Source organism: Rattus norvegicus, chromosome 14 (genome assembly GCF_021556685.1).
Source record: "Rattus norvegicus strain SHRSP/BbbUtx chromosome 14, alternate assembly SHRSP_T2T, whole genome shotgun sequence".
In the NCBI taxonomy this organism is placed as follows: domain Eukaryota; kingdom Metazoa; phylum Chordata; class Mammalia; order Rodentia; family Muridae; genus Rattus; species Rattus norvegicus.
In genome coordinates this window covers 19,491,290-19,515,616 of record NC_141547.1, presented here as the reverse complement: position 1 = coordinate 19,515,616, position 24,327 = coordinate 19,491,290, and the positions used below count along the sequence as shown (strand labels likewise).

Below are 24,327 nucleotides of genomic sequence, written 5' to 3'. Positions count from 1 at the left end.
ATGGGATCAGCATATAATCCCAGCACTTGAAATGGAAATGTCCAGATTAGAAGTTGTGCAGGGATATTTGACAGTTCAAGGCCAGGTTGCCTTAAAACCCCAGTGGCTATGAGTAGTGCCTACTTAAGACCTAAGAGAATTAAGTGAACTAATACACTGAATAGTTAGAACATCAGTTGCACAGGTGTCACTGATGAATGTTGGGTTAATGCCTACACGGGACCCCTAATTTAGCCAGCTCGTGTGTGCCCCCGGTGGCTCTGGCTTTAACAGGCACTGTAGGAGATTCTGATTCAGGTGGAACACTGCAAAATCCTAGGCTGAGCAGACAGCACTTCCCCCCCAGCTTGTAACATTCCGTTAACTACAGGAATGAGGGAAGAAACTAAAACTGGATAGTTCTAGAGAACACTTTCCCAACAGTGGCATTCTTCCTCTACAACTACAGACAAAGTCAGTTTATACCTTGTTAAGTAAGGAGTTCAGCTCCAGGAAACCAGAAAGCCATAGATTTTGGTTAAAAAAAAAAAAAAAGGACAAAAATTAATTTGGGGTGGGGAGACTGGGCTCCATGGTAACGTGCTTAGCTAGAGTGCTGTCAATCCAAGAACTGTGAGACAACCACAGTAAAACTGAAGGTTTGGGAGGATGGTGCTGGAGGATTGCCATTAGTTCAAGACCGTTGGGGATTTAGCTCAGTGGTAGAGCGCTTGCCTAGCAAGCACAAGGTCCTGGGTTCGGTCCCCAGCTCCAAAAAAAAAAAAAGAAAAGAAAAGAAAATGTCGCCATTAGTTCAAGACCAACATTGGCCATAAACCCATACCTTATATTACAGGCCTACATTAAAGGTGCACACTTTTAATCCCAACACCCTGGAGACAGAGACAGGTGGATCCCTGAGTTCATGGCCAGCTTAGAACAGAGAAGCTCCAGGACAGCCAGGGCTGCACATACAACCCCTGAATCAAACAAAAAGGGGGAATTAGATACACTATGTTCCCATAGTGTTCTTTTGTTCTGGGTTAAAGTCATAGCTACTGGATAAGATTTTGGTTTAAAATTCAGTCTGCTGGTAAACAGCCATTTTGTACTTTAGGTAAATGAGGGAATTAGTGAAATCAAGTTAAGTGTATTAATATTAATACCTTGAATTTTTTAATAAAGTGATCAATTGGTAGACATTTCTACTGTGCTGAGTATACCTTAGCAGGAGTAAAAGCCAAGTTATTTTTAAACCTTAAGAATTTTGATAAACTTTTCTAAGGAAAGGCATCAGAAAACCTAACACAATCTTGTGCATTACAAAATCAAAAAATAATACAGGCTGAAGAGAGGGCTCATTGGTTACAACCATCTGTAATAGTATCTGATGCCCTCTTCTGGTTTGTCTGAAGACAGCAACAGTGTGTGTGTGTGTGTGTATATATATATATATATATATATATATATATATAAAATCTTAAAAAATAATAATAAAAGATGTCAACTGTGGGAACAAATATGACTATAATAAAATTAACAACTTATAAAAGCCTCAAAAAATCAGGGAACATAAACCTCTAGACAGGAAGAGGAGAAAAGGTGTGTATCTACAGGAGCAAAATGCTGACAGGAACTTGGGAGTATTAGGGATAGCAACCAAAGGAATGCCAAGAATGTTAGGCCGGAAGCAAGAATGGGAAGCAAGGTAGGAGGTAATCCTAGAAAGGTAGGGAGGAGTTAAATCACGTGTACACGCCTTCACTCTGCTTAATGAGCTCAGGTGGTATTCCTGACGGGAGAAGGCATCTAAAGTCTCTGGAAACTCTAGCCCTGTGAAGCAGGAACTGGAAGGGATTAAATCCAGAGGCAGGGAAACCAGCTGTATGAGTCTCACGATAATGCCGACAGGTCAAGATTTAAACTGAAGCACAGAGCAAATGCACCTGAGATTCGGGGGGGGGGGGGGGGGGGGAGGTGCAGAATGAGACTTAAGATGAAGTTATCAGTCAATCAGCCACCTCAGCAACATTAAGATGGTGGGTTGCCACAGACTGTCCTGGGTACATATGACCAAATCAGCCATGGCTATATAAGGTAAGGTGCTACCAGCACCACACCCCCAAAAAGACACTGAACACTGCACAAAATATGGAAGGGTCGTATAGAGCAGAGCTCTGAATTCTTTTTTCTTTTTCGGAGCTGGGGACCGAACCCAGGGCCTTGCGGTCGCTAGGCAAGCGCTCTACCACTGAGCTAAATCCCCAACCCCGAGAGCTCTGAATTCTACACAATCCTACACAGTCTCCACAAAATACCCAAGGAAGGCATGCTAACCTTCATAAAAGGAAGATATGGTCAAGGCCAGCCTGGTCTACATAGCAACTTCCAAGACACCTGGGGGGGAAAACGTGTAGAATGAGACTTAAAACAAGATGAGGTTATCAGGGGCTGGAGAGATGGCTCAGCGGTTAAGAGCTCCGACTGCTCTGCCAGAGGTCCTGAGTTCAATTCCCAGCAACCACATGGTGCCTCACAACCATCTGTAATGAGATCTGGTGTGTCTGAAGACAGCTACAGTGTACTCCTATACATTAAATAAATGTTTAAAAAAAAAAAGGTGAGGTTATCAATCAACCATACTGCCTCAGCCACATTAAAATGGGAGAATGAATTCTAACTTGGCCTGGGTACATAGTTCTACATAATAGAAAGACCCTGTCAATAATAATAATAATAATAATAATAATAATAATAATAACAAAAATATATTAATCTGTAACTGTAGCACAGGGAGAGGTAAAATAATGATTTATACAGTTAACCCTATTATACAGTTAATAGGGTTAATTTGAGAGCTTGAATTTGCTTTTTAAGCTGTCTCCTCTTGATGTGGAGCACAGGGAGCCCCTCCTCCACTGCTGGTGAGAGTACAAACTTGTACGATCTTGAAAATCAATTAGGTGGTTTCTCAGAAAACTGGGAATAGTTCTACTTCAAGACCCAGCTATACCACCCCTAGACACATACCCAAAAGAAGCTATACCATCCCACAAAACACTTGCCCAACCATGTTCATGGCAGCTTTATTCAGTTGTCACTCAATTGAAGAATGGATGAGTAAAATGTGGTTCATTTACACGACAGAACACTATTCAGCTATTAGAGACTAAGTCATCGTGAGTTTCGAAGGCAAATGGATGGAGCTTGAGAATATCATCCTGAGTGAGGTACCCCAGTCCCAAAAGGACATGCATGGCACGTGCTCACTGATAAGTGGGTGTTAGTCATAAAATATATGGTATCCATGCTAAACTCCCCAGAAACAAAGAAAATAAACAAGAAGTAAGGCACACGAGAGGAAGCTTGAATCCCACTCAGAATGGGGAATAAAATAGTCGTAAAGAGGCAGATTGAGGGAGGAAACTGGGTGAGAGAGGAGGAAGGGATGGTGAGGAGTTCAGATCAGGTGAGAGGAGGAACAGGAGAGAAAACCAGATGGCCATGGGAATGAATGGAAATCTACAGCTGACAGGAGTGGGGAGGTAGGGAATCTCTGGGAAAAGACAGAGACCTGGGATAGGGGAGGTGCCCAAGAATCAATGGGGGCCACCTTAGCTGTGTCTCACAGCCGTGGGGATGTGCAACCTGAAGAGGCCACCTCCTGTAGAATCCCCAGTGGAGGGAGAGGGACACCAACCCACCCACAAAACTTTTGACCAAAGTCTACAAGAAATGCAGGCACGAGGGATAGAGCAGAGACTGAGGGAAAAGCCAACCAATAACCAGTCCAGCTTGACGCCCATCCTGTGGGCAATCACCAATCCCTGACACTAGTAATAATACTCTGTTGTGTTTGCAGAGAAGAGCCTAGCATGGCTGTCCTCAGAGAGGCTCCACCCAGCAGCTGACTAAGTCAGATGCAGACACCCATAGTCAAAGAGTGGATGGAGCTTGGGGACTCTTATGAAAGAGTAGGAGGAAGGATTGCAGGCCACTGAAAGTGGTAGAGGAACCCCACATGAAGATCAACAAAGTCAATTAACCTGGACCCTTGGGGCTCTCAGAGTCTGAACCACCAACCAAAGAGCCCACACAGGCTGGACCTAGGCCTCCCCACACATCTGGAGCAGCTGTGAGCTTGGTCTTCACGTGGGTCCCAAATAAATGGAGCAGGACTATCCCAAAAGCTGATGCCTATATGTGGGGTATGTTCTTCACCGGCCTGCTTTGTCTGGAAGAGGATGAGTCTAGTCTCACAGAGACCTGAGGAGCCCAGGCGGGGTGATACCCAGGGGCCCCTCATCATCTCAAAGGAGAAGGGGAGGGGAGATGGGGGAAAGGATTAGGGGGAGATGGTGACCAGGAGAGGGGCAGTGAGTGGGATGTAAAGTGAATTAAAAAAAAAAAAAAAAACCTTTTTAAAACTCCTCTTTGGGGGTTGGGGATTTAGCTCAGTGGTAGAGCGCTTGCCTAGGAAGCGCAAGGCCCTGGGTTCGGTCCCCAGCTCTGGAAAAAAAAGAACAAAAAAAAAAAACAAAAAAACAAAAAAAAACCTCCTCTTTGATTTTTAACATAAAATAGAATAATTTATGTATTATACTGAAAGATTATCAACTCTCCTCAAGTGCTGGCTCTTCTGACTCACAGACTAAGAAGCTTAAACTAAAAATACATCATCTTCCACGGCATTAATCTCTAAAAGTGCTTATATGCTGCACTATACATATCTATCCTTAAGATCACCAGAGTGTTCTAACCTCAAAAGTGGGTGACTAGAACCAAAAGGCACCTTCTGCTTTATTTCACAAGAAAACCAAGCTAGATTCTTAATTACAGTGACTGGACCGTGTCACTTTCTGTAAGTGCAGGGAGATGTTCTGAACTCTTTCCAGAAGAAACGTGCTCTGGTCTGTTTCTTTTTATTATCTTGGCCGGTGCAATTGTGTGTAGCAGCTGAATCAGCTCATTACATAGGTCACTAATGCTACTGCATAGCTGGGATCATATTATTGAACACAACCCTAAAAGCACACGAAGACTGGGGACTTGGAGTACCACCAACCTTTAGGCAAAAAGTCCATAAATAGCCTTGCCTATACATTCTAAAAGACTCATGCTTCAGCTGAGCCTTCGGATTCATTACGCCGCCATTTAATTAGCGGTAGCAAAACAGAGTCGCTATTAAAAACAGAGAAAATCAATTCAATGCAGGACTCCACAGCACGTCACTGTTTCTATAGCTATGGCATCTAGGCTTAGCAAAGAGAAGCCTGGCATCTAAGCCGGGCAGCATACAGGGGGTTAGAAACAACACGTTTCTCGTAGGGCTGTCACCTGCCATTCCCTCACTCAGGAAGTGAAGCGAGATGCTCTTTCAGACTTGAGTTTGGTGACTTCCCTTGTTGACTACCTGTCGTCTTAACTAGGGTTGGTGGAGATTCTGTTCTTCTACCTGGACACTTGAATATTTGTTTGTCTGGTTGCTGCCTTAGGACAGAAGCTCCTTTGTGTAGTTAAAGTTGGTCTCAGTCCATCATAACCGAGTCCCCCCCAACCCGTTTCGGTTTTCCCCAAGTGCTGAAATCTCAGGTGTACACTGTTACCTCGGACCCAGACACGCTGGTGAAATACTACACAGCATCTCCAGGATGTGATCTGACAAGAACAAATTCTTAAAGGGTTTCTAGATGAAAAACAAACAAACAAACAAACTAAGAAGCCTGGCTAAAGCATAAGCCGGTTTGGTTTTTACTATTTTATAGAATTTGCAATTCCTAGGAGGCAAAATTCTTTATCAAGATTCAAATGAGCTGGATTATAGTGGTGCATGCCTGTAACCCCAGCATTCCAAAGGTCCCGATCAAGAGGATTATGAGTCTGTGACCAACACCCTGCTCATCTCCCACCCCAGCCTTCTTAATTAAAAAACAAAACAACAATGACGACAACGACGATGACAACGACATCGACAGTGAGGGGCTGGAGAGATGGCTCATCACTTTAAACTGTTGCTTGCTGCTCTTGCAGAGGACCCAAGTTCCCAGCTCAGCTTACAACTCTAGCTCCAGGAGGTCTGACACTATCTTCTGGCCTCCCCAGCACATTCGATAGACACAGACACAGACACACAGGCATGCATGTAAATTAAGTAGATAAATAATACATCTTAAAAAAATACTCAACAAACTCCCACGGTGACCAAAGATAGGATGGAAACTCTCATTCCAAATCAATTTGCTTTTATTTGATTTTGTTTGTCTGTTTTTTCGTTGTTGTTGTTGTTGTTGTTGTTGTTGAAGTTACATGTTATTGGAAAGGCTTGACCCACCTCTGTGCTCGCAGCAGTCCGGAGGTAGGCAGATTTCTGAGTTTAAGTACAGCCTGGTCTCAGCAGTGGAATGCCAGGTCAGTAGCCTGGCCTACATGGTGAGTGAGACCCGTCTCAAAACAAACAGCATCGCTTTGTCAAACCGATGACACTCAGGTAGTAACTAGTCAATCTTGTTAGAGCATGCTGTAAAGGATTTACTTAGGTTTCTTATTTAAACTTTACAAAATCTCTATGAATAATTTTACACAAGAGAACAAATAACTTTGGCAGGAGGACTAAGATCAACTGGTCAAGAAAATACCAGAAACTGAAAGCTGTTAATTTTCTAAGGGTGATTAGAATTAGCTTCTCATAAACACTTTCTCTTCAATAGTCCTTGTTTTAAAAAAAAAAAAAACTTGAAGACTGGCATTAAAGAGGTCCCGTGATAATTTCTAGTAGCAATTCAGCGGTTTACAGAGAAAAAGAAAAAGATTTTCTCTCTCTGAAAAGTTTCACTTTCTCTACCGGAGGAAAGACTTTTAGGAGATGGAAGCAAGTGTCCAAAACGTCGAGACAGTTGCCCATATGAGTCTGCAACTTAAAGCTAATCAGTGAGCAATCACCTGAAAGAGGAATTGCAGTGTGTCTAGCCTGTAAATCCCACCCTCTGGAAGCCGAGGCAGGAATTTCAAAGCCAGCTTACCCTGGCTTCAAGGGAGTCCATCCACCCCTCGATTAAAACAAAACACTGGGAATTTTCTTTGGGGGGCGGGATGTTTACTTTGGGTACATACCAATTCGAACATTGAAATAAAATAACGGTAGCTAATTTACTAACAAAAGACAAACACTAGGAAAGGGAAAAGTATAAACCTGTTAACAGTCAAGTGTCTTATAAAGTTGGAATTAGCTGGTCTAACCCACCCACACGCACCTGCAGTTCTGGAAAACCGGGAAAGAAAGTAAGAGCAAACACAGTTTCTACATCGCCTTCATGAGCATGGAACAAAAACCAGTGGGAAGACTATTGTCTCCTCTACTTTATCCTATATAAAGTTCCTGAATCAAGACCGTGAGCCCACCCGTTGAAGGTCTAGTGTAGGAACAGCAAACCCTAGTTTAATACTTAAGAGGGCGGGGGGGGGGGGTCGTCCTTTTAAAAAAACACGAGCAGTGGCCTTTTCAGCCCAGATCTTTGCGCCTCTCTCTCCTGTGACCCGCGAAGTTGGCGGTTACATACAAACAACGCCGCTCGGTTCAAGCACCTGACCGGCAGGGTCCAGCCGGGCGGCGGAGGACCAGGCCCGGCTCACTGTGGGCCCCGGGATCGAGAGGAATCTGCGCGCCAGAGGCCGGCGGAAGGTGCGGGGCGGACTAGGACGACGCTGCCCCCTAGGGGTGCCGACCCGCGGCTGGGGGCGGCGAGCGGGGCGGGGCGGGGGCCGGAGGCGGTGCTGGGCAGGCCGCGCCGTCGGGGCGGGGCGGTCCTCAGCTGGCCGGGCCCCGGCGGGGCGGGCGGAACGCGGAGCCCAGGCGGCAGCGAACGGCGGACGGCGGCGGCGGCTGCGCGGGCACGGCGGGGCATCCGATCCTCGCCGTGAGCCTCGGGCTCGGGCCTGGAGAGGCGGCTGCACCGCGAAGCCACCAGCGAGATGGCAGAGTCCCCGCCGCCCGGCGCGGCTGCTGAAAGTTGCGGCCAGGACACGGAGAGGGGCGGGGAGCGGCGCCCCGAGGAGCCGCTGGAACCGCGCGGTGCGGCCGCTCGCGGCGCGGACCCGGAGGACGAGGCGGGGCCCTCGGAGCCGGACTCGCCGGTGGCCGCCCCCTTCTTCCTGCTGTACCCGGGAGATGGAGGAGCCGGCTTCGCTGCGCGCCCGCCACCGCAGCGCTCCTGGAGGACCCCGCCGTCGCCCGGCTCCCCGTTGCCCTTCCTGCTACTGAGCTACCCGAGCGGCGGCAGCGGTGGCGGAGGCAAGCACCGTGAGTGTTGGGCACAGGGACGGGGACACGGTGGCTGGCGAGCTCCGCCTCTCGCTGGGTTTCCGAGCCGCACGGGCTGGGGGTGGGAACCGCGCGCGGGGGCGGGGGCGAGCCCCTTGGCGGCGTCCACTCCTAGGTCGCCCCAGGCCGCGGCCCCGCCAGCTCTCTCCCCCTCGGCCTCCACGTGCTGGGGCCGCGGCGTACCCTGGCGCCGGCCGGCGGCGCTGCGCACTGGCGCCCTTCCCGGAGGAACCGCGGAGCTGGCGTCCGGGACCGGTTGACGCGCCCCCACCGGTTCCCAGCCGCGGTGGCCAAGTAGGTGTGGCTGCCGCGCCGCCGCCCTGCGGCCTCGGCCGGGCGAAGGAGATTTCTAAGAGCGTAACCCCAAAACCATGGGTGAAAGTGGTGACTCCCACCCCCACCCGACCCAAGTGAGAAAAGAAAGGGTCCCGAGGTACCGGAGAAAAAGGGAAGGGAAAGTGTGACTTGGGAAGGGCACCTCCCAGTGTTGTGTCTTTTGTCAAAAAGACACTTCCATGCCTTAAAGCCATGGCCACACTTTAGCCCCCCAAAAGCAGCAAACCCCCATTGGTGCTGTTTTAGGCAACAAATGTTTATTGCTTTTGGCCTTGAGCAGGTCTATGAGTGTATGTAATGAGAAGGCTGAAGTATCAGGAATGGTTTAAAAAGACAAGACCTTAAGATAGGAAAATACCTCTGACAACTCAAAGGATGCTGTAAATGCCAAACGCCTTTGCTATAGGTAAGAATTCTGAAAAGGGAGGGAAAGTTGCCCGGGGGTAAGTGAGGTCCCCCTCCCTCATTTTTAAAGCTCGCCTGATGCGGATCTTGATTTGACAGCTCTCTGCTGCCAAGAAACTGACTTGGCTTTTTTTGCCTTCCCATCCAACCCTGTGGAAAAGATAATCATTTGTTGAATGTCTCCTGTGTACACGCACCAAGATTATCTGGGCTATCAAGTCTCGCTATGGGTAATAGACTCTCCCCTTTTGAGCCAAGGAAGCTGAAGATTAGACTAATTACACTGTTTGTTTTCAGTAACAGTTTTATGAAGTGCGTGTGACCCAGATTCCTTGTCTTCCATGACTGAGCGCTTTAATCAAACATCAGAGGTCCAAAACTGAGATAGTGTGTGTAGGGTGAGCAGGAAGGAACTACTGGATTCAGCTTTGCAAAGCCCAGTGTTATTTCTCTTCTTACCTTAAAAAGTGGTCCTAGATTGACCTGATTGAGTCTTACAAAAATAACATTTTCTTTGAGTTGTGCGCTCGAGAATCTCCAGATAGGAGAGTTCTGATAGGAGTTCTTTTGTGCAGCAGAGGAGCAGATTCTCCATGCGGAATACTTTTCATTTCAAAGCTTTCTTTGTCCGGTCTCTTTTTTTGTTCCTTTTCTATTTCTATGTATTATTCTTGTTATAACCATATCACTACAGAATGAAGGAGGTACTCTTTTAACGATAGTTCTCCATACAACTGTACATGATTTGACATAGATTTTTTTTTAATCTATTGGCTAGTATCAATTGTAGGGACTATTTGAATCCCAGTTAATTTGTTCTTGGGTTTTTTTCCCTGCTCAGTAAAGGTTAGCTTTATTTATTTTTAGGTATTATTAGAAATTTGGAGCTAAGCATGATCACGGAAGGAAGGGAAGATTTAAGTCCCTGGGGTTGAACCTTACACATGTCAGGCAGTCACCACGATCATGAGCGTGCTGTTATACTGTGGCCATACGGTACTAACATATCCTTTGAATGAGTTGTTAACACATAACCATCTTAGAATTAACTTATTTTATAGTAGTTCAAGATATAAAACTTATAACTTCTTCCAATTGTGTTTTTACAGACTAGTTATTGACAATGCGTTCTAGCAAAAACATACTGGTGACATCCTTTGGAGGATAAAAGGGGCAGGAGACAGTGTCTCACTATGTAGATCTGTAGCTGTCCTGGAACTCTCTAACCTGGAGCTCACAGAGGTCCACCTGCCTCTGCCTCCCATGTGCTGAGATTAAAGGTGTGCCCCATACTTTTAAAAAGATTTATTTTTATTTTATTTTTAATTGCATGTATTTTTAATTGTGTGTGTAGGTGAAAGCCAGCACCTTTGGAAGCCAGAGGCATCAGGTCCCTCTGGAGTTAAAAACAGCTTCGAGCTATCTGATGTGGGTGCTGGGAACCAAACTTGGGTCTTCTGGAACATCAGTACACTCTTAGCCACTAGCCACCTCTCCAGCCCATTGCTGAATACATTATTCAAACCTCAAATTAAGTTAAAGTATTTCTTTTGAGTTTTATTTTTCCATTATTTTACTGTTACTTTAGAATCCATGCAAATTAAAAAAAAATGAATAAAAGTACTTCCTTGTTGCCCTGAAGAGTCAGTATTAACTCTGGTCTGTAATGTTCTGGAACACTCCTGACTGCTAGGGTTTTTTTTGTTTTTTTTTAGAACTCTTTTTTTTTAAAGATTTATTTATTTATTATATATAAGTACACTGTATCTGTCTTCAGATATACCAGAAGAAGGCATCGGATCTCTTTACAGATGGTTGTAAGCCACCATGTGGTTGCTGGGAATTGAACTCATAACCTCTGGAAGAACAGTCGGGTGCTCTTAACCACTGAGCCATCTCTCCAGCCCTGACTGCTAGGTTTTAAAAGGCTTCTTGATCTTCTTTTAAATAAATAGTTTATTTATTTATTTCTGTTTTGTGTGCATTGGTGTTCTGTCTACATCTATATCTGTGTGAGGGTGTCAAATCCTCTGAAACTCCGATCACAGACAGTGTGAGCTGCCATGTTGGTGCCGGGAATTGAACCCAGGTCCTTTGGAAGAACAACCATTATTCTTAACTGCTGGGCTATCTCTCCAGCCCTGACTTTTCATTTCTATTACCAGGATAGAACATGGAGTAAGACTCAACTCTTGAGTGACTGTGTAGTAGCTAAGCTCAGCTTAGAAGCCTTTCTTTATTTTAGACACAGTTTTGCCAGTCAGTCCAGATTAAGACAACTTGAAGTTGTCTTCTGGCCTTAGCCTCTAGGATGCTGGGATTTATAAGTGTGTGCACCCTCAGAACCCAATTTTACCTTCCTGATGCATGTGCCAAAGCATGTGTAACGTGTTCTAACCTTAACACTGCTGGGATAGTGTGTGTAACATGTACTAACCTTAACACTGCTGGGATAGTGTATGTAACATGTTCTAACCTTAACACTGTGCTGGGATAGCGTGTGTAACGTGTACTAACCTTAACACTGCTGGGATAGTGTATGTAACATGTTCTAACCTTAACACTGTGCTGGGATAGCGTGTGTAACATGTACTAACCTTAACACTGCTGGGATAGTGTATGTAATGTGTACTAACCTTAACACTGCTGGGATAGCATGTGTAATGTGTACTAACCTTAACACTGTGCTGGGATAGCATGTGTAATGTGTACTAACCTTAACACTGTGCTGGGATAGCGTATATAACGTGTACTAACCTTAACACTGTGCTGGGATAGTGTGTGTAACGTGTACTAACCTTAACACTGCTGGGATAGTATATGTAATGTGTACTAACCTTAGCACTGCTGGGATAGTGTGTGTAACGTGTACTAACCTTAACACTGCTGGGATAGCATGTGTAATGTGTACTAACCTTAGCACTGCTGGGAGAGTATCACTTTGTTTTTACAATTGGGACCATTCTTCCATGCCTGTTTTCTAGAGGCAGGCTCTCATTAGCTAGGGATGGTCTCAGCTTTGCCTATGACCAAGAATGATGTGATTCTGACCCTCTTGTTTCTCCGTCCTCAGTGGGATCACAGGCATTGTCCCACTACCTTTTTGTCTTGTGCTGATTTTTTTTAACATAACGTGAATTGAGAAGCTTTGCTGTCAAATGACAGTGGTGTAAGTACAAAAAAAAAAAACAAATAAAAATAAAAATAAAAATCCAAACAGAAAAGGTAACCTAGCCTAAAGGTTTGAGGGTTTGAGTGACATGTGGCATAAAGTAGCATAGGCTACATGCCTATAAAGAGTTGAAGGAAGGCTTCTGATAGGCCAGGATGGATTCTCCTTCTTTTCCGAATATTTCCTGCTGGTCTGATTGGTTTTTGTGCCCTAATTCTTTGTTTCCCCTTAAGATAGTATCTCACCATGCAGCTCTGGTGGGCCTAGAACTCACAGAGATCTGCCTGCCTCTGCCTCCTGAAAGCTGGGATTGAAGGAATGTGCCACCCCACCATGCCTGCTTGTACCTTGCTCTTAAATTTTATTTTCTCTACTGTACTTCTGCAAATTGATTGTATAAAAATTGCAAATAGCACATAGATCTGCTGCCCTCGCTCACATGTTTTATGATGCAAGCATTCAAAATGCAAAGCACCTTTCTGTTCTGTGGGCCCCACTACCGACACCCCACTATATTCAATGTCACATGATACCACACTTTGGAATTGGGTGAACTTTCAGGACTTTTTCATACAGTCATATGCATCTATGTTCATATTTCATGGTATCTTTTCTCTCTTAGGTAGATGAGCATCTGTGATTTCTGATCAGCAGTTTTGCAGTTGACTGTTAATGCCTTACTAGTTGTTTTGTTGTTTGTTAGTTGGTTGATTGTTGTTCTATAAACCTGATTACACAGTTCTTCAGCAAGACCTTTATAAATGACAGGGCTGTGTAGCAAAGTCAGAAGGCTGAACATTGTTCCCACAGCCTGTATTTGTAATAATTCCCTTTTCTGTAGGCCAGGCTGGCCTTGAACTCCGGGATCTGCCTTCCTTTGCCTCCAGAATGCTGGGACTAAAGGTGAGCACCACACCACCTGGCCAGTAATTCTTTATCCAGCTCCCCAAAGCACAGCAAATATTTATGTTTAGTTGCACTCCCAGCAGCACTAGGGTGGCAGAGGCAGGGGGATCTCTAATTTGAGGCCAACCTATTTTAATTAGTGAATACCAGGACAGCCAGTGCTACACAGAAAAACTCTGTCTCAAAAAAGAAACAATAGCAACAACCAAAGTTATGTTTAAGGTGATGTCAAATGAAGAACCCATATCTCTTTTGACATTTTTCTTCCAATTGCAGCAGTATACAAAATGTGTGTCTCTCACAGAGAATGCACTTTCATCCTGTGATTGTGAGGGCCTGTTTGAGACTGAAAAGGAGCCAGAGGAGGGATAAAAAGGGTGGGGGGACAAGCCTCAAAAGAGACACCATGAGTACCCTTTTCAAAGAGTATCCAACAGCGAGAACCATGATTGGCTCTTGGATCCCTGGGTGGTGCTGATCAGAGACGAACTGGAGATGAACTTGATTCTGCAAATCCAGAGTGTGTGCAAGGAACATTTAGATTTATAAATATATCCCAGAATGGGCGTGTGAGCACAGCAAACCAATTTATGTTTACGGTTTCATGTGTGTATACAGATTATATATATATATATATATATATATATATATATATATATATATATGTCTTCCATGAATATATGTTATTATCTGTCCCTCTCTTTAAACAAAGATTTACATTTTTCTATTATATGTATGAGTATCCTACATGTATGTCTAAACCATGTGCATGCATGGTGCCTGAAGAGTCCAGAAAAGGACATCGGGTCCTCTGCACCTGGAGTTACAGACAGTGGTGATCTGCCGTGTGGGTGCTGAGAATCAAGCCTGGGTCCTCTGCAGGAGCAACCAGTGCCATCTCTCTAGCTCCATTCCTTGTTTTTTAATTGCTCATAGTCGTTGAAAATATACCTAATTAGGAGTTGAGTATATAGTAATTGTCTATAATTCAAATCTGCTATCTGCTTTTCTACATCCTGAAAAGGTAAAAGTACTTTGTTTTGTAGATACAGAACTGTCTGCCTAAACTAGGGGTTTTAGAGGACCAGTCAGATCATCAGAATGTGTGGGCGCCTTCAGGCTCATGTTTTGGAAACAGGTTGATATGTGACTTGTTTTGATTTTACTAAGGGTCTCCTGTAGCCCAGGCTGGCTTGAATTTGGCCCGTTCCTGTCTGTACACTTGAACACTGAGGTTGGCTACAGGCATGTGCTATGATACCTGGCTGAGACTTCTTAAAGAATGGCTTCTTCATAGTCCATTGTGGACTAATGTAGCAGTACTGGGATTCATTTGTTTTGAACTGTTTTAACAAATCAAAACCATTTTCTGGTCTGTTAAATGCCACCTTTTCACATGATGTATGATGTATAAATGCACCCATACCTAAGAAGGAAATGTGTCCACCAGAGACCTGGGGTCTACCCGAGGAGAGTGAGCATGCAGGTAGCCCCTTTCCACCCACAGCTGAAGTGACCCAGCAGATCCTGAGCTTTGGAGGTGTGGGCAGCTACATCAGTCTCTTCCTTTCCACTATTTCCTGTATTTCACTTCCCACTTCCTGCTTGCCCTCTGGATACTGCAAGTCTCCACAGTTGTCTAAGATGTAGCAAGCTATCCTCCCAGACAGTCCTTCCCCTCTCTTCTCCTCCCCACTCCCCCTTCTCCTACTCTTTCCTTAGCAACTACCAGTATGGGGCAGTTAAATCAGACTTGTGATTGACAACAACAGTTTCAGGGTTTTGTTGGTGGTTGTTATGTTTTGTTTGTTTTTTTCAAGACAGGGTTTCTCTGTGGTCCTGGCTGTCCTGTCTCTCTGTCTCTCTGTCTCTCTGTCTCTCTGTCTGTCTCTCTCTCTCTCTCTCTCTCTCTCTCTCTCTCTCTCTCTAGACCAGATTGGTCTGGAACTCAGAAATCTGACTGCCTCTGCCTCCCAGATGCTGGGATTAAAAGTGTGTACATCTACAACCCAGCTAAACATAAGGAAAAGTAAGAAAAAAAAAAAAAAACTCCCAAGAGTAGGAGAGATTACAAGACAGGAGTAGTCAGGTGCATTTTTTATTCATTGCATATGTTTGTTTGTGTGGTGTGTGTGTGTGTGTGTGTGTGTGTGTGTGTGTGTGTGTAGGTGAGCGTGTCTCACAATGTAGCTCTGTGCTCTGGAACTCACAGAGATCCCCTTGTCTCTGTTGGGATTAAAGGCATAAGCCACCACATCCAGGTTTAAAAATCTCATTTTAATCAATGTTACATTCATTGTTAACAATACAATGTTACAGCCACTATACTGCTACCCAAACATTATTAGTATTAGAACTTCTCCCAATAATATACAGGCCTTCACATTTGTTCTGGGAAGTCAGTACACGAACTGTAAGCATTCAAGAGTTGGTTTGAGTTGTAATGGGCTTGGGTTAGAGCTCAGGGCAGAGCTCAGGGGCAGAGGTCATACTGAGCGAGCGCCCAGGCCCTGGATTCAATCACTGCACAGAAAGAAGCAAAAGCACCTGTAGGAGAGGAAGTGCTTTCAGAATTACACAGCAGTGGTCCAGAGGGTATCAATATGGCGCATGTCTGTAGGCAGAAGCTCGTTGTGCTTCACAGCTCGCTTGCCTCGTCCTCAGCCGGGATACAGGTGTGCGTCACTGCGATGAATACTTGTGAAAAGGTCCATCCATGTCTTTCTAAACTTCCCAGGGCTGCTTCCCAGGGTGGATTTCTCTCGGGAAAGCCTAGTTAGCAACCCCCTGCCTCCAATCTTGTTTGGTACCAAGTGGACTGGACACTCAGCGTGTGTTGGAAGGATTGGGGATGGGGCAGAGGTGGGATGGTTTGAAGGAAAAGTGTGGGATCCTTTCACATGCACAAGAAAAGAGACTGATGGGACCAGAGGCGCAGGAAAGCAGAAGTCGTTTAGAATGTGATTCTTGTAACTGTAGAATCCGTTTAGGGACTCTCCACAGGACACCTCTGCTTCTGCTGCCATTTACAGTGTACTATGTGGTGTCACTCTTCCTTCCTCACAGCTGAAAGCATCACGCACACCCTTTCCTCTACGCATCTCCTTTTAGCTTTCTTCCCGAGTCACTCTTGTAAACCTGTCCTCACAAATCTAACATCATGAGAAGAGTCGTGTTTGTGTTCTGAGCATTCTCAGAATCAGAACCACTTTCTGTAACAGTGATGGCTGATGCTGCTCTCTGCTTGCTCCGTGCCAAGGACTATGCTAGCACATTATTTATGACACTTTATTTAACTCTGAAGTAGCTAACCGTGTTTCCCATTTGTTAGTGGAGAAATGGACAAAGACAGAGGCAGGTGGATCTCTGAGTTCAAAGCCATCCTGGTCTATATGGTTCCAAGCCAGCCAAGGCTAAATAGTGAGACTGTCTCAAAAGAGCAGGAAGGGGAGAAATGAACAACAGACAAGTTAATTGGGCAAGGCTACTAAGTTTCTGTGTGGTAGCCACAGGACTCCCTGGGAACAGTATGCTTCCAGAGGTGGCATGCTCTATCAAGAACCTCTCCTTCTCTTCTACATCTGGAATCTTGTCTTTTCAGGCAACAGCCCTATAGAATTTGTTCTTCACTCATTAAAATCATATCTGCTAAGAATGAATGAATGAGTGAATGAATGAATGAGCAAAATCTGTAAGTCATAAATTTGGTAAAGTAGTATATATAACCTATCAAATACATATACATACACACCACACACACACACACACACAACTGGCTCACATGTGACAGTCTTTGGAACTTCTTGAATATCTGTGGTTGTTTCTTTTCTTTTTTCTTTTTTTTTTTTTTTCCGGAGCTGGGGACCGAACCCAGGGCCTTGCGCTTGCTAGGCAAGCGCTCTACCACTGAGCTAAATCCCCAACCCCCTGTGGTTGTTTCTTGTTTCATTCTTGTTATTTCTTAAGCATTTCCAGTAGTTAACACACTGTACTTACCCAGGATGTGTTAATGTCGGACTCATATATCCTGGAAAAGGTACTTTGGGAAGCTGCGATGGGGAGGATCATAGAGGAGGCCAGCTTAGGCCACATAGCAAGACCCCTTCAAAAAGGAAGGCTGGGAGGGAAAAAGCCTGCTAGAATCGAGGCAGGTTTTCTCTCTGTGTCTTCGCTGCCCTGGAACCCTCCTGCCTCTGCCCCGAGTGCTGGGATTAAAGGCATGTGCTACCACTGCCTGGCTAGAATCTTGTTTCTTAAGACATACATTGAGTTTGATTTTGTAGAACTGAAAAGAATTTGAAGGTTGGAGTTTTAAAACAGTGGGAAGTAGCATTTGGTGTATGGAGAGTGCTTAGCATTACATTCTATACCAATAAGCATCTATGGAGACTGGTATTTGATAGGTACTGTTTTGAGCAACATCTATAAATAATATGCAAAGCAGGTGAATTTCTTCTCATGGGGCTGTGTTCTCTGCAAAGCTGGTAGTTTAGTTTCATTTTACAGCTGAGCAGATTGAGGTGAAGGGAGGATACATTTCCCACAGACATTTAGTAGCAAAGAGCTGGAAGGTCTGTACCATAAGCCCTCGCTTGCTGCCACTGAGCCGTGAAATCAGTTCTACATCCCACAGTAGAAGTCATTTCCGGTCTTAAGCTGGTTAATTTTAATAAGTAAAGATGAGACATTGCAGTCCACTGGTGGTATTTGCTTCTGACAAAATAATGATAATCCAGCTTTCTGGGCATAATCATTTTATAACTGTTTATTGTCATCGTTGGCTAATATCTACAAACTGACAACGAGCCTACCAACTGTATTATTATAACCTCAGATTGAAGAAACTGACAACTGCAGAGAAAACTAGTAGATTTTGGTCATGGGGAGAAAGATACTGGGAGGTAAGGAACTATGAAAAAATTGTAGTTTTGGTCCTTCTACAGCAGTGGCATGACGGTAACGAGTTCGAGGTGCCCCTTTAAGCCAGTAGGTAGTGAAATAAGAAAATACTTGTCTTTAAGTTGTGAAACTGTAAGCCCAGAAAGAAGCGCTGAGAAACAGAATTTTATGAGCATCTGCAAATTGATTTAGTTGCACAAGTTGATGATTCTTTAGATGCCATTATGTGCAGATTAGGAAGGAAGACAAAAGCAGGAGACAGCTATGTTAAGTAAAGGAGGAATGAGAGGTGGGGCTGAGTTGGGAGTACGACTCACAGGCACCAAGCCCTGGGCTCATCCCCAGCGGGACATAAACCAGCCATGGTGTGGCAGACCTGGTCTCTCAGAGCTTGTCAGGTGGCCACCAGAGGATAAGTTCTGGGTATTCTCAGTTGCATGTTGAGTTCAAGGCCACCTTGAAATACAGGAAATCCTGTCTCCAAACAGCAAGAGGGGGAGCCTGGGAAGTAGTTCATCCCATGGTGAAGTGCTTGCCACTCAAGCATGAAGACCCAGTGTCGATCCTCAGGATCCATGTAAAAAAGCAGGGTGCTGTACCGCATGCTGTAAGCACTGGAGGGAGAGATGGGCGGATCCCTGGGGCTTCTGTCTAGCCAGCCTAGCCTGTTTGTCGAGCTTCAGGCCAAAGGAGAGACCCTGTTTCAAACAAAGTGAGTGGCACCTTGGGAACAACACCTGAGGTTGAACTTGGACCATGGTACAGACATCATGTTGTTAGTCAGTGGAGATGAGTCAGTAAAGAACTGGACTTACAAATACAAGGAACTGTATTCAATCCTCAGGGCCTGTCAAACAGCTGGACATGACGGGACTGAGACAGGAGTGTTCCTGGGGCCGGTTGGCCAGCCAGCATATTTAATTGTAACTTCACATGAGGGAGTCACACCACACACACACTGCAATATTGAGTAAAAGTTTGGGAGCTCTCTATATATGAAACCCTATTTATAAAGTTCATCAAAACCAAAACTAAATATACTGTTTAGTTATATATTTGTGATCTGAATTTTAAAGTAATACAATACTTTCTCTTCCCTTTCTTTCTTTTTTTAAAAAGGTCTATGGAACTCAGGGTGACCTCATTCGCTATGTAAATTTTGGTCTTTCTGCTTGAGATTATATGTGCCACCACGTCTTGCTCTAACATAATAATACACAAAAATTAGAAGAGGCGTCTTGAATGGAAGGCAAGCAAGGCCTGGAGAGATGGCTCAGCTGCTAGAGACTTCCTGCTCAGGCAGGGGACCTGGCTTTGGTTCCCAGCACCTACATGGCAGCTACAACCATCTGTAACTGCAGATCCTGGCATCCGGTGCTCTTTTCTGGCCTCCCCAGACACCAGGAACTGAACTAGTGCACATATCATAGATAGATGCAAGCAAAATCCTTACACACATAAGACAAAAATAAACATTTGGAAGAAAAGGCTGAGAACTGTTACTATGGCAGTTAAATTGGAAAGCAAAGGCAGTCAGGAGAAAGAGGGAGTGTGTAGCCCCTCGTGGGTCCCTTTCTCCAGCTGAGCGAGGGTTTTACAGATGCTGCTTAGTCCTTTGCAGAATTCAGATTGTGAGGTGAAGTAGTTCTTTCTGTTCGTTTTGGTTTTTGGGGTGTTTTTTGTTTTGGGTTGTGGTGTTGTCATTGTTTAAGGCCCAGCTTCTCTGTGCAGCCCTAGCTGTCCCCGAATGTACTCTGTAGACCAGGCTAGCCTCAAAGCACAGAGCCACCTACCTCTGCCTCCCAAGTGCTGGGATTAAAGGCATGCGCTCGCCGCCGCCACCACCTGGCTCATGAAATGCTTATTTGAAATAATGTTGTGTGTCACTTTACAAGATGATTCTCCATTTACCCGTTCCCTTCTTCTGCATGTATCATATGCTCTTAACTGATACATCTCCCTGAGTAAAGGGAATGAGTGAAGTGGGTTCCAGCTCTCTCCCCAAGGTGATAGCAGAGAGACCAAGTGAGGCCTCCATCATGGTGGCTGGGGGATTTGCATTAGCTCTTGCCACCATACAACAGGAAAAATGTGCCCCGGGTTCTCTCTTTCTCAGAAAAATTCCATTCATGAAAAACCTGGGCTAAGTGAGTAAGTTGAGAGACTGAAGTAGCCAGGAAAGAGAAATTGTTTGGGAGATTTTAGGGTGTGAACTGAAAAGGCTGACTTTTAAAAAGTTTCTTCAGATAAGGGAATTGAAGCTTAAGTTGAGGACCTTTCCCAGGGCCTTACTGAGTGTGGAAATTGAAAAGTGTCAAAGACAACACAGCTTCAGGGCGAGGCCACCTAGACAGAGCATTGTGGAGGAGCAGATTGGCCCCCTGGCCTTTGCATGTTCCTAGTCCAGTTCCTTGTGTGTGTGAGGAGTTCCTATGGTCTGCTTTGCAGTGTGCTTAGGACAGCACCCTGTGGCATTTGTTAAGTCCCTAACAGAAAACAGAAATGCGGTGAGTGATGTCATTCTGTTGAGTAATTTTTCCATACTGCACAACAGGGGCATTAGCCCTAACAAGTCAGTATCTGTCTTGGAATAGCCACATCTGAGTGTGAACCACAGTCTGCTTGGAGAGAAATGTAGCTTCCAACTGAGATGTACGTCATGTTTGCTTGCAGTCACTCAGTGTAGAAAATCAAGCTGTATAAGCAAGAAGAACACAGTCTGTAGTGTTGGGGGTTCACCCCCTCCGCCCCCCTCATTGCCACCTTGCAAATATATGCATTCGCTAACAAATAGGTTCAGATGAGAAAAAAATGGCTAAATATAGTTTATAATTAGTGATGTGTGAGAATAAGGCAATTTTTCTTTTTTCTTTATTTTTTCCCAATGATGGGGACTGAACTTAGTACCTTGTACCACTAGAGGCAATCACTGTGTTCTAAATCCATTCAAAAGTCAGGATTTGTATGTTTCATGGATGGCTTAATGTTTTCCTTTCATGTAAAGCTAATATATTTGCACATATAAGGTAGTATTTTGAAATATTTCGAGGTGATTTATTAACGCAGTTGCATTGCTTCTGAACAATGAGCTATTGTGATAACTTGGTGCTGTTTATCTGATCATCTGATCGGTGTGTTTATCTGATGGATGGGCGTGGCTCGTGCCGAAGGTAAGAGTGCTCTTACCCAACTGTCCCACCACAGACTAATAGATAAGGCAGGTACAGGGGTTTTCTGACCCGGGCAAAGTTGTAGCTGCATTGAGCTCCCTTTCTGTGTCCTCTAGCTGAACAGAGCGGGCTTTGGAGGGACCGGAAGGGATCTCAGCCAAGCATCTTGCCCAGTAGTCTTAAGTGTTCCTATCGTACAGGCCTGCTGCCACCAGCCGGGATCTCCTCCTGGGCTTAGTAAAAGCTGCTTGGTGAAAAGATAGTATGCCATGGTTTGTGACCAGTCTGAGCTGAGGTTCAGTATTTGTCCCTTAGCCATGATTCCTCATTTGGGGTTCACTTATCTGAGGTCAAATGTAGTCTGAAAACATTAAGTTGAAAATTCCAGAAGTAAGGAATTCATTACTTTTAAACCGCACACCATCCGAAACAGTGTTGTAAAACATTCTGCTCCTGAGCTCAGGGCCTGGATCTCTGCCTAGCGGATCCACACTGTAAGTGCTACCCTCCCATTACCAGTCATTGTGAAGCTCTCATTGTGCTGTCATCTAACACCATGTCACAATGCCTCCATGATCCCCCTCCGCAGGCACTGTCATCATCTTCTGTCCTGGCGAGAAGAGATGTGAGCTCAGGGACATAAGGTGTGTAAGTGTGTGCATGCACACGTGAGCATGTGGAAGCCACAGGAGATGCTGTTCCACAGAGTACCAACCTTGGTTTTGAGATAGTTTCTCTCTCGTAGGCCTGGAGTTCACCAGTTAAGCTAAACTGACTGCCCAGCAAGCCCCAGGAATTGGCTTGTGTCTTTCTCCCTACTGCTGCTGTGCCCAGATCCAGTTGTTTTACTTGGGCCCTGGGGACTAAATCCAGGTCCTTGTGCTCCCAAGACAAGTACTTTACTGGTGTGTCTACAGCAAGAGATGTTTGTGGGGCTGGGAGTGTAGTTCAGTTTGTAGAGTGCTTTCCTAGCATTGCACAAAGTCTGGTCTTGATCACCAGCGAAGTGCATACTAGGCGGAGTGGCAAGACCTACATTTTATCATTTGGGAGGTGTGGGCAAGAGGATCCAAAGTCTAAGGTCATCCTCAGTTATGTAGGAAATTCAGGGCCAGCCTGTGCTACCTAACACATAAGGTCCTGCCTCAAAGAAAAGTGGGGGAGGTTATTTCGCAACAGACCATATTCATTTGGCCCTTATGATATAATGATTCTATTTTATAATTAGTTATTGATCTCTTTGTTGTTTGTTTTCCGAGACTGGCTTTCTCTGTGTAGCCCTGGCTGTCATGGAACTTGCTCTGTAAATCAGGCTATCTGCCTGGAATTAAAGACACACCTAGCAGTTACTGATTTCTTACTGTGTTTCATTCATACATTAAACTGCACAGTATAAAGAAACTATCCTTATTTCAGAGAGCTACTAGAAAACATGGGATGTAGTCCCTATAAATAATGGGAGACTGTATTGGACCCTGGATCTGAAACAGATTTATTTAAGTATGCTCTCTGTGACTTTCTACTCTATCATTGACCTAGAGCCTTTTCTCCTCCCTCCTGCCTCAACCGATCACTCCTTTTAAGGTAGGGTCTCATGTAGCCTAAGATAGGCTGGTGGTCTAAACTCGCTGTGCAGCTGAGCCCCTGAATTATGGAATAGGCAAGTGTATCTCACCATACCTGGCTGGAATAGATTGCCTTTTGGGCAGGGTCTCGGTCTCTCTCTCTCTCTCTCTCTCTCTCTCTCTCTCTCTCTCTCTCTCTCTCTCTCTCTCTCTCTCTCTCTCTCGCCCTGACAGCTGTCTGGGTTAGATTTCATGAAGAGGTATATTGTATATTTCTCTTTTAAACCTAAACCCTTAAATAGGAACAGAACAAAACAAACACCAATTTCTTTTGGTCACTAAAACATTGTAAAACTGGTGTTCTTGCCATGGAAGAGAGCTCTTTCCTGGCATTGTGTGGTGATGGCATAAATGGCACACGATGGATTGCACACTTGTGCACACATCGGGTAAGAAAATTTAATGATGTGTCTTCAGGATATTCCAGGATAGAAAGAATATTTTTAAAATACAACATGGTCTTAACTTCTCTTTAGAAATACATTTTGTGTTGAGGCAGAAACCTGGTATCAATATCAGAAGGAAAGCATCGCTATTGATGAGGAAGGAGTCCACTTCTTTACTTTAGGGTGGCGTTCGTGTTTGCTTTTTCCTGTCCTGTCTTAAAAGCTTAGTCCTTTGTATTTTGAAAACCCAAATTATAAATGCTTAAAAGACTGCTTCAGCTTTTTTTTTTTCTCGGCTTTTCATAAAATGTTATGTTCTGCGTAGTGAATTTCAATAGCTGACTGTACAACCATAGAAGTGAATTGTGTGCTTAGTAAACGACTCTAACTGCTTATTGTCGCACAGTATTGTCTGATGTTCCCGGTCCGTTATTCCGCCCTTCTATCCCCGAGTGTAGAAAATTGATGAGGATCTGTGCATTGTGTTAGGTCTGCTCATAGTTTGACTAGCACAGTCTGAAAGTGGGTTGTGCAGGATGACAGAGAGCAGCCTAATTGCTCCCCCTGCATCAGCAGCATCTATAAAGCATCCTGGGAATTGCTTGCCCCGTGCTCAGAGCAGCTGGTCACATGAGCCTGGATTTTCAGTTCAGTTCATTAGTCAGCCATTTTGGTCAACACCCTGCTTACTGCGCACAACCAATCCTGTTAGAACTCAGCATCCCGGCTCATCTGAGCAGATCCTCTAGTGATTTCTGCTGGTCAAAATTTTTTAAGATAAATTGAAACTATAGCTTAATTTTTTTTATTTATATTTTTTCTTTTTGTATTTTTTTCTGCACAAAGAAGGCGGATTTTTTTTTTTCACTTATTCATGCCAAGACCAATTTTTGAAAGCCAGCATTGGGTGTGTAGGATTTAAGCCTATAGATAGCCTTGTTGGAATAAAGGAAAAGGAAGATCAAAGGAGAGCACGCTGGTGGAGGACGGCGCCGGCTAACCTTGCTAACCATTAGGAATTGCTATTAAGAAAAGAGAGATACAATTGTTTGTTTTGAGCAGTTTGTTCTATAAGGTATTTTTTTGTTTTTCTTTGTTTTTTTTTTTCTCTCTTTTTAATTTTTCCCATCCC

General features: G+C 44.6%; 1 protein-coding gene and 1 long non-coding RNA gene across 5 annotated transcripts in view; both read left to right on the top strand.

Moving 5' to 3' along the window:
• Positions 1–7,826: 7,826 nt before the first annotated feature.
• Rufy3 (RUN and FYVE domain containing 3) overlaps positions 7,827–24,327 on the top strand; it is a 74,972-nt gene continuing 58,471 nt past the window's right edge. For 2 of the 4 annotated variants that reach the window (NM_001401613.1, NM_001401614.1), the window contains 1 exon segment: positions 7,827–8,275. In NM_001401613.1, coding sequence (NP_001388542.1) covers positions 7,948–8,275 — 328 coding nt within the window. In that variant the 5' untranslated portion in view covers positions 7,827–7,947. 4 annotated transcript variants of the gene reach the window in all.
• On the top strand, positions 11,160–12,214 carry LOC148001260 (uncharacterized). Its single transcript, XR_015637324.1, has 3 exons — positions 11,160–11,535; positions 11,615–11,775; positions 11,816–12,214. It is a non-coding gene; the product is annotated as an uncharacterized LOC148001260 (long non-coding RNA).